This window comes from Meles meles, chromosome 5 (assembly GCF_922984935.1).
Source record: "Meles meles chromosome 5, mMelMel3.1 paternal haplotype, whole genome shotgun sequence".
Classification (NCBI taxonomy): Eukaryota; Metazoa; Chordata; class Mammalia; order Carnivora; family Mustelidae; genus Meles; species Meles meles.
The window spans coordinates 133,203,114-133,213,797 of NC_060070.1; the positions used below are offsets into that span (position 1 = coordinate 133,203,114).

The following is a 10,684-nucleotide window of genomic DNA, read 5'->3' on the forward strand; positions in this document are numbered from 1 at the left end:
ATTGAAATCAAGAGCTCTGAGAAAATTCATTCTTATTTCTCTGATAAAACTTCTGCTTTCTTTCTCCAGACCTGGCAGGGTACAGAATGTCAAATCTGAAATGTCATGATCTCTCTGCCACTCCAGAGGTGACACCAATGTTTTGAGAAAGTCTAAGTCCAAGGATTGCCAGGAAAAACGGACACAGAACCAAGGACGAAGTTAGCACTAAAGTTGACCGTACTCTGCGCTTCCAGTTAAAGAAGTCAATACATTTCCTATTGCTTTAGCTAATTGGAGTTGGTGCTCTCTGGTTCCTGCCAACAGACATTAGAAATTTTCATTTCATTGTACTTGAAATATTCATTCATGCTAGTCTCTCCTCTAAACTCAGGCAACATGCTGTGGAAGAAGTATTAAGACTGATTCACCCACAATGTGTCCACTTGGTCTACAGTCTCAGCAGTGGAAAGAACTTAAGCTGTGAGGTTGTTATTTAGGGAAATAGCATTTACTACATATGTCATGAAAAAATAATATTGGCAGCTAACATTTATTGAGTGCTTATTACTTGCCAAAACACACAAAGTAATTATTCCTTTTGGATGTTGTGAATCAGATGTCACTGTAGTTATTCCCATTGATCAAAAAAAGTGAGAAATTAAGTAACTTTCCCAGGAGTATCGATAGGATTCCTGTCAACTCACCAAGTTTCAGGGCCCAAGCTCTCCATATCTCCATTTTTACTTTTATTTATGTGTGTGTGTGTGTGTGTGTGTGTGTGTGTGTGTGTTTCTTACTGATTTAGGTTATTTGTACAAATAGCACAGGAGGACACCGGCCCCATGCAGTGGAAGTCCAGTGGGCACAGCAGTGCTTCTGTCCTCACTATTGGTTAACAGAGGCCTCTACACTCTAGTTCTCATGGGAGCCTGGGCACCTCTGGGAGCCAGAGCAAGAGTGGCAGCTGCAGCCTGGGCTTTGAGCCCTACCATAGGCCTTTGGCCAGCAAAGCCTGAGACCCTTGGCAATGTGATACGAGCAGGTGTATTAAGCTTGGGGTGAGTGATGCAGGAATGTTGATGGAACAGGTAGCTGCCACCCTTTGGGAGCTTGGGCTTGACCTCATTGTGCTTGACCAGGGCCTGGACAGCCTCAGCACATGCACTCATGACCTTAGTGTTGTTGGCCTTCTTCTTCTTCAGGCCCTTCGTTTTGCATCTTGGCAAAGTGCATGTTCCCCAGGAACTTAGGGTCCATCCCCTTAACAAATTCCCATCTTTGTGACTGGGGTTTCTTGATGCTGTTTCGGTGCCATTTTCATGACAAGTTGTGTGTGGTATATAGTTCTTGGCCTTGATCATGCCTATATCAAAGTTAGAGTTCCTGAGTACCTAAGTTCTGTAATTTTTAATTTCAGCTACTTCAGATGTTTTCTAGCTCAGAGTTACTCAAAATGTGGTCTGGGTCCAGGTACAAGTCTGCAAACCATCTGTAGTATTATATTCAGCTGATTTTTCTTTTTCTTTTTTTTTTTTTAATGGTAAGGCTTTCCTAGTGAAGAAAGCATGCATTCTATCTGAATAAATGCATTCTATCTCTCTGTCTTACTCAAAAAATAAGTTGTTAACATTTCACCAACCGTAAAATATTTGGAATGGTGTGCTAGTTCAGCTCATTACTTTAAAGGAAAGTCTTTTACTATATGAGAATCACATGTATAGAGTTTGTACAATGGTGAACAACTTTTTTCTTGCTATTCCTTTCAAGTTGCTATCAGCTCATAAAGAACTTATTTGGGTTATCCCCTCCTTTCTCTGATATTGCTTCCCCTTCGCTCCTCACCTCACCACCCCAAACACTTCTCAGTGCTTCCTCTCCTCTGCTTCCCTTTCCCAGGCTCCAGCTCCATCCTAGGTGAGACTCACCAGGTCCTCGATGTTCTGAGCATTGCTTTTGGCTCCAAGGCTAGGTCCTTACTGTGCTTTGAGGGAGGAGGCCTGAGGACTTTCAGATTCCTCAGAGAGGAGTATCTGCAGAAAAAAATAAAACACATCAAAACCATTCCTTTCAGCCAATATTGGTCACTTCCTATGGAATAGCTTCAGGTGCTATTTTGTTAATTAAGAACATCCTGTTCTTCCCCAAAGAAAAGAGGAGAGGATGAGTAGGAATAAATATTTTACCCTACCAAACATACGCCCTCTGGTTATACTCATTTTTTTCTCACATGTTGAGGAATATGGAAAATGATATCCTCCTTGAGTGGCATTTGGGACCCACTGGTCTCGATCAAGCACCCATCTGTCAGACACTAATGCAAAATTGATCTTTCATGAACACAGCATGTACAGGGTAAGAGGAGAACATAATGGATCTTAAAATGAAGAAAAGATATTGCCTTCCTCACTCTTTAGGGTTTCTGATTCTGAGGTCAATTGCTCTCTGGTGAATCCATCAATAGAACGAAAAATTTTTTATATTTGTACATTTTTTACGGAGAAAGAGTCTGTGACTCCAGGTAGGTTGATGACACATTCCTGATCTCTTTGCCCAGTGAAGAGAGACCAACTACATGGTTAGCATACTTTTCTTCTCCCACTATGGGTAGATGGAAATATATATACATACACACATATATATGTGTGTGTGTGTCTTATTCTTATACATATAATTTGTTTTATTTTCATAAAAATGTGATTACATATGTATGATCACTTTTTATGAAAATAAGACAAATTAATCAACAAATTTGTGTAACATAACCATGAAAATCTATGCCATGGCTTCAGACTATGCTCATACCTTTTCCAGTCATCTCATAAATACCCTTCACCCCTAATGGAGAAAAAAGTAAATGTATGTCTTATTCTATGTGAGTTAGTAAAGGAAGGTGACAGATTTGGATTTCATTTGGAGATGGCTACATGGAGAGGACAAGTAACTTGAAATAAAATAAAGCTTAAAGACAATGCCAATTTGGAATTTAGCTTTTTCTGTTGTAAGATAATTTGGAGATCTTCAGGGGATGAAGCTTTTTTCTACAAAGTGAAAGAAATATCTTACTTTTTCAGTAATAATGGACACATTGTCACATATCTGTTGTTAACTTTCAACTTCTACTTTTCTTCTCCTTTGGAACTTAAATCACTTATGAAAATATAGTAATATAGACCTTTATTTTACTTTGCAAACAAGTAAGAAAATTCGCTAGTTCTACATTCAACCATATTTTTAAGAAAGAAAGAGGAAAAGTATGTAATAAATCTTAATTGAATTAAAAACCACACTATTTTTGTAGATGTGATTTTAGATAATTGTCATTTAAAGGTTTTTATATTCATTTGGAAAGTTTTATATCTTAATAAAGACTTTTGCAAATAAACACATTGGATTAAACACCAATTGACTCATAAATTAAGCCCTAAATAGTTAAAAATACCTGCCTTCCCTGCTGTGAGTCTTAGATACCAAAGACTCAACAAAGTCACTCTGAAGGCTTCTCAGTGGTCACCCCTGACATTTTCTGACATGCTTCCTAGAACTCAGGGACCAAGGAACATCTGGTGCCACATTTATGATTTACCATTACAGAAACCAAAGATGCTGAGAGTGTGTACATGAAAGAAGCAGACTGTAAACAAATTTAGTTTCAATAATAATCAGTCTTTGATTTGTGTTGTCAACTTTCAAAGAACTTGCATAAACAAATAACATGAACTCACATTTAAAGATCCGTTTATCACCTCCAGAACCCCTTCACATGCATGATTTCATTTGTCTTTCATAAGAAGTCTGTAGAATCGGTGGGCCAGAGACATATCCACATTCTTCAGATGAGAAAATCTAGATGAGAAAACCAAGGACTCATATTCACATTCTTCAGATGAAGGGATCTGACTGGGTCACACAACCAGCAAGGAGTAATGTTACAAGTTCTCCAGTGCTCTTTTCACCATACCTTGAGGTACTCTCATTGAATGCCTCCTGTTGATCTTACAATTATTTTTCCAGATAATTTCCAGATATCCAGGTGATAATATAATAAATATCATAATTATATCAATATGATAATTATACTGTTGTCTCAGGTTGGGTAGTAGTTTCTTTGAGTGGCCACTTCTGGATTCCAAAGAAAAAGGAGTCAGGTCTCATTTGAGCTTTCTGGACACACTATGTTCTTAGACCCTAAGGACAAAACAAAACAAAACAAAACCACCACAAAACAAAACAAAAAACCGAAGGAAGCTTTTAAGAGTGGGGAATGTGGCAAGGAAGAGCACTGAACAGTAGAGTCTAAGATCAGCTGGGAGTGAACCCATACCCACCTAATTATGTGGCCTTGATAAAATCACTAGAGATTGGTGCTAGTTTTGTGGACAAGGTAACCAAATATTGAGAGGAAAAGTTCCTCACACAGTGCTCTTAAAAATCCGTTTTCTAAATGAGAAAAAATTAACTAAATCTCTCAGAGAAACAAAACAGAAAAGTAGAATTGGGGTTTATGGCTCCAAGACCTGCACTGGCCTTAATCCTCAGTGATTTTGTTGAATGCAACAACCTTTAAAAGTCCCCTCCATCTCTCAAATTCTGAATCTATATTGGTATTATTTAGAGGTTCACTAACAAATCAATACAATCTCCCAGATGACTTCATCCTCCTACAGATCTTTGACAATAATTTGAAATTTAAACTCGTCAATTGTGACCTACCTCAAAGGGCCGTTATTGTTCTATAGTAGTAGCTTGTTGTTGTTATTGTCAGTGTGGTTATTGTTACTATATTGATTTTATGTTTCTCTAATTGTTTACTGATATCTGGTTGAAATTTTATGTTGCACCAAATCATGTATCTTGAAAGACTACTCATACCTTTCCTGTTTTTCTGCTACCCATATACAACATCATCTGGCAATAAGAATAACATATTTTTAATCAAAGAAGTCTATTCTGACAAGTTAACATTTCAATACAGTTTCCTATAAAATAAATTCAAAAAACCTTTTTATAGGAAAGTGTATTGAAATGCTCATAGGAAGCAATGAAATTAAACATAAGAAGCAATGAATATTGTCTCCAATATGAAACATAGTTAAATATTTTGTTTTGTCCCAAATTCGGGGAATTGGCAGTCTCTTTTTCTTCAAAAAAAATTTTTTTTTCTGGTTATTGGCATCCACCATGATTTATCTGTTTTTTTTTTTTTAATTTATTTATTTATTTTCAGCGTAACAGTACTCATTGTTTTTGCACTACTCCCAGTGCTCCATGCAATACGTGCCCTCTCTATTACCCTCCACCTGGTTCCCCAACCTCCCACCCCCCCGCCCCTTCAAAACCCTCAGGTTGTTTTTCAGAGTCATAGTCTCTTATGGTTCATCTCCCCTTCCAATTTCCCACAACTCCCTTCTCCTCTCCATCTCCCCATGTCCTCCATATTCTTTGTTATGCTCCACAAATAAGTGAGACCATATGATACTTGACTCTCTCTGCTTGACTTATTTCGCTCAGTGTAATCTCTTCCAGTCCTGTCCATGTTGCTACAAAAGTTGGGTATTCATCCTTTCTGATGGAGGCATAATACTCCATCGTGTATATGTACCATATCTTCCTTATCCATTTGTCCGTTGAAGGGCATCTTGGTTCTTTCCACAGTTTGGCGACTGTGGCCATTGCTGCTATAAACATTGGGGTACAGATGGCTCTTCTTTTCACTACATCTCTATCTTTGGGGTAAATACCCAGCAGTGCAATTGCAGGGTCATAGGGAAGCTCTATTTTTAATTTCTTGAGGAATCTCCACACTGTTCTCCAGAGTGGCTGCACCAACTTGCATTCCCTCCAACAGTGGTGTAAGAGGGTTCCCCTTCCTCCACATCCTCTCCAACACACGTTGTTTCCAGTCTTGCTAATTTTGGCCATTCTAACTTGTATAAGGTGATATCTCAATGTGGTTTTAATTTGAATATCCCTGATGGCTAGTGATGATGAGCATTTTTTCATGTGTCTGATAGCCATTTGTATGTCTTCATTGGAGAAGTGTCTGTTCATATCTTCTGCCCATTTTTTGATATGATTATCTGTTTTGTGTGTGTTGAGTTTGAGGAGTTCTTTATAGATCCTTGATATCAACCTTTTGTCTGTACTGTCATTTGCAAATATCTTCTCCCATTCCGTGGGTTGCCTTTTTGTTTTGTTGACTGTTTCCTTTGCTGTGCAGAAGCTTTTGATCTTAATGAAGTCCCAAAAGTTCATTTTTGCTTTTGTTTCCTTGGCCTTTGGAGACATATCTTGAAAGAAGTTGCTGTGGTTGATATCGAAGAGGTTACTGCCTATGTTCTCCTCTAGGATTCTGATGGATTCCTGTCTCATGTTCAAATGTTTTTTTATGACTTCTTCTTTCCTTTCCTTTAGAGATTTCAATTAGGACTTTAAATGTTACTCCACTGAGGCTCATGTTAGGACTTTAAATATTACTCCACTGAGGCTCTGTTCATTTTCCCCCCAATCTGTTTTCTCTCTGGTATTTAGATTCAATGATCTATTAACCTGTTTCTGTTGATCTCTTTCTTATGCCATCTCCAATCCATTATTAAATTCAACAGTGAATTTTTACTTCAGGAAACTTACTTAACAAAATTTCCATTAGGTTTTTTTTTTAATTTAAATTCAAGTTAGTTAACACATAATGTAGTGGTTTCAGGAGTAAAATTTTGTGATTCATCACTTACATATATCACAGCAAATGCCCTTCTTAATGTCCATTACCCATTTAGCCCATCCCCCACCCACCTCCCCTCCAGCAACCCTCAGTTTGTCTCTATAGTTAAGGGTCTCTTATGGTTTACCTCCCTCTCTGTTTTTATCTTATTTTGTTTTTCATTCCTTTCCCCTGTGTTTATCTCATTTGTTTCTTAAATTCCACGTATGAGTGAAATCATATGGTATTTGTCTTTCTTTGACTTACTTTGCTTAGCACAATACACTCTAGTTCCATTCACATCATTGCAAATGGCAATATTTCACTCTTTCTTTTCTTTTCTTTTCTTGATGCCTGAGTAACATTCTAGTATGTGTGTGTGTATACTACATCTTTATCTATTGATCCATCGATGGACATTTGGGCTCTTTCCATAATTTGGCTATTGTTGATAGTGTTTACTATAAACACTGGGATTAATGTGCCTCTTCAAATAAGCATTTTTGTACCCTTTGGCTAAATACCTAGTAGGCAATTGCTGGGTCATAAGGTAGTTCTATTTTTAGCTTTTTGAGGAATCTGCATCCTGTTTTCCACATTGTCTGTACCAGTTTGCATTCCCACCAACTGTGCAAGAGGGTTCCCCTTTCTCCACATCCTCTCTAACATCTGCTATTTGCTGAGTTGTTAATTTTAGCCATTCTGGCATGTATGAGGTGGTATTTCATTTTGGTTTTGATTTGTATTTCCCTGATAATAAGTGATACTGAGCATTTTTTCATGTCTGTTAGCCATCTGAATGTCTTCTTGGAGAAATTTATGTCCAGTCTTCTGCCCATTTTTAATTGTATAATTTTTTTTCCTTTGCTGAATCATATGAGTTCTTTATAGATTCCAGATACTAGCCCTTTCTTTACTATGTCATTTGAACATATCTTCTCCCATTCTATAGGCTGCCTTTTAGTTTTGTAGTGCCCTTTGCTGTGCAGAAGCTTTTTATATTGATGAGGTCCCTATAGTTCATTTTTGTTTCTGTTTCCCTTGCTTCAGGAGACATAGTTAGAAAAATGTGGTTATGGCCAATGGTAGAGAAATTACTGCCTGTGCTCTCTTCTCTCTCTTCTCTGATTTTTATGGTTTCATGTTCACATTTAAGTCCTTTATCCATTGGAGTTTATTTTTGTGTATATTTTAAGAAAGTGGTCCAATTTTATTCTTTTAGATGTAGCTGTCTAGTTTTCCCATCATTTGTTGAAGAAATTCTTGATCTGTCTTTCTATTCTGACCGGTAGCCTTGCTAGATAGAGTGTTCTTAGCTGCAGGTTTTTTTTCTTTCAGCACTTTGAATATACCATGCCATTTTCTTCTACCTGGCAAAGTTTCTGCTGAAAAATCAACTAATGGCCTTATGGGATTTCCCTTGAATGTAACTGTTTTCTTTTCTCTTGCTGCTTTTAAAAATCTCTCTTCATCACTACCTTTTGCCATTTTAGTTACTATGTGTCTTGTTATGGACTTCATTTGGTTGATTTTGTTGGAAGCTCTCTGTACCTCCTGGATTGGGATTTCTGTTTCCTTCCCGAGATACAGGAAGTTTTCAGCTATCATTTATTCCTATAAATTTTCTGCCCCCTTTTGTGTCTCTTCTACTGGTATCCCTATAATGTAAATGTTATTATGCTGGCTAGTATGGCTGAGTTTCCTTCATCTATTTTCATTTTTTTAAAGACTTTATTTATTTATTTGACAGAGAGAGATCACAAGTAGACAGAGAAGCAGGCAGAGAGAGAGAGAGAGGGGGAAGCAGGCTCCCTACTGAGCAGAGAGCTCGATGAGGGACTCGATCCCAGGGCCCCGAGATCATGACCCAAGCCAAAGGCAGTGGCTTAATGCACTGAGCCACCCAGGCACCCTATTTTCATTTTTTTTTAAATTACTTTTCTTTCTGCTGTTCAAATCAATTGCTTTCCATTACTCTGTCTCTCAGATCACTGATCTTCCACTGTTTTTTCACTTCTTCTAGCTTATTATGTATTCCCTCTAGTGTATTTTAAATTTTAGTTATTGAACTCTTCATCTCTGATTGTTTCTTTTTTACATTTTCTATATCTTTGTTAAGGGTGACTGAGGTCCTCTGCTTTCTTCTCAATTCCAATGAGTATCTTTATGATCATTACTGTATATTCTCTATCAAGCATATTGCTTTTTTCCATGAGGTGTCTTGCTGTGATATTGTCCAGTTCTTTCATTTGGAATATATTCTTGTTTTTACTTTGTCTAACACTCCATGCCTGTTTCTATGTGTTAAGAAAGTCAGTTATGCCTCCTGCTTTTGAAAGTAGTGACCCTATGATGAAGAGGTCCTGTAATGTCCTACAATGCAAAGTCCCTTATCCACTAGAACCTGGCCCTTTTGGAGTGCCTCCTATGTATATTGTGTGCATCCTACTATTGTGACTGAGCTGTGTTGTCTTCAGTCCAGTCATCTGCAATGACTCTCTTTGAATGCTTGGGCAGAGCTTAGTCCCTGTGTTGTTAATGGGCCAGCCTGGGTCCACACTGGGCTTGAGCTGAATCAGACTAGGCATTTGCAAAGATGCAGTAGCACCAAACTTCCCTTTGTTGTGCCCTGAGAAGCTTTTGTTGGTGGGTGGGAACTATAGGCAGACTAGTTGTTTGCCCCCAGCCCACTGCTAGAGCCTTAGTTTGATGGTTGTACATGGTTATCTTTCCCTCTCCATGGGGCAGGAGTCACTTTGGAGTGGTGCTGGCCCCTGTCAGGGCTGCTTACTCAGTACCAAACTTGTGACACTGCTTTGGATAGGCTCTAGCCAAGAGTATATTGATGTGGTAGAGCATATGGTGTTAGCAAGGTTTTTGCTGATCCACTGCAGAATGGTATCTGCAGTCACTGGAACCCAGGCAGGCAAGGTTGGAAGGGGCAAATCTGCAGCAGCACATGGGGGTAGGGTAGTAGGCAACAGTGTTAACAAGTTTTGGTGGGACTTCTGTGGGAAGAGACCTGAAGCATAGGCCTGGCTTGGGGCAGGGGGCAGGGGGCAGGGGGCAGGTCCACAAGAGAATGTGGGGACAGGGGCACACCAATAGTAAGTTAGGTAGTGAATGTTGACACTGTGCTGGTTCCTGAAGGTATCCAGGTGTTTATGCTGGGGAAGGAAATAGCATCCATCAACTCCTTATTCATGGAGGAGTCCCAAATCCCTGCCCCTCCAGCATATGTTCTAAGATTATTTAACAAATTTCCCTCCCATATACCCCAGACATGTGCTGTGTTTTAAAACTATTGCTTCTAAGCTGTATCTCTGTAGTGCTGTTGGTTGTGTTGTCTCTTTAAGGAGAGTGAGGATTCAGTTTTTCTTGCCCTCCTAGCTCTCCCAGAGCCAAGCTTGATGATTTTTAAAGTTCCAGGTGTTTAGTTCTGCTGATTGTAAAAACTCACAGGATTCATCCCCTTTGATTTCCGAAGTCAAATATTATGAGAATTTGTCTCTCCTATATGGGTCCCCTATGTGGACTCCATGGTGTGTCTGTTCTCTCCCTTCTCCATGCCTGTGCCATCTGTCCCTCATGTCAATAGATCCACCGGTCCATTTCACTCCCAACCATCTCTCTGCCCTTTCTAACCTTTTCAATATGGCTTCTTCTATACATTTAGCTGTAGAGAGACTGTTCTTCCAGTCTTTAGGTCATTTGGGGGGTTATTTACATTGTTGTGGGAGTTACCTAGTTTTAACCTGAGACAAGGTAAGCTTAGGACTCTCCTACCCTTCCATTTTTCCCAGAAATCTCACAAGTTAACTTTTATGAAAGCTTTTTTGGCTGGCATACAGTCATTAAGAATTGCAATTAACCCACACTTAATTTTGCTGGACATCAAGTAGTTTGGCCTCTTTGTAGAGAAGTTTCTATTCATCAAAGCAAGGAAGAATGAGGAATCTCCATGGAAAGGAATTTATACCTCTAAGAATCACTACTCCAGAAACT

General features: G+C 38.7%; 1 protein-coding gene across 1 annotated transcript; it reads right to left on the minus strand.

Moving 5' to 3' along the window:
- Positions 1-887: 887 nt before the first annotated feature.
- Positions 888-1,343, minus strand: LOC123942246 (60S ribosomal protein L29-like). The gene has a single exon (XM_046006107.1). It carries the CDS (start codon positions 1,341-1,343, stop codon positions 888-890), a length of 456 nt encoding a protein of 151 aa, XP_045862063.1.
- Positions 1,344-10,684: the final 9,341 nt, after the last annotated feature.

What these genes read in the sequence shown, in the direction of transcription:
- LOC123942246 (XM_046006107.1), bottom strand. Translation starts at nt 1,343, where the DNA reads ATGATCAAGGCCAAGAACTATATACCACACACAACTTGTCATGAAAAT.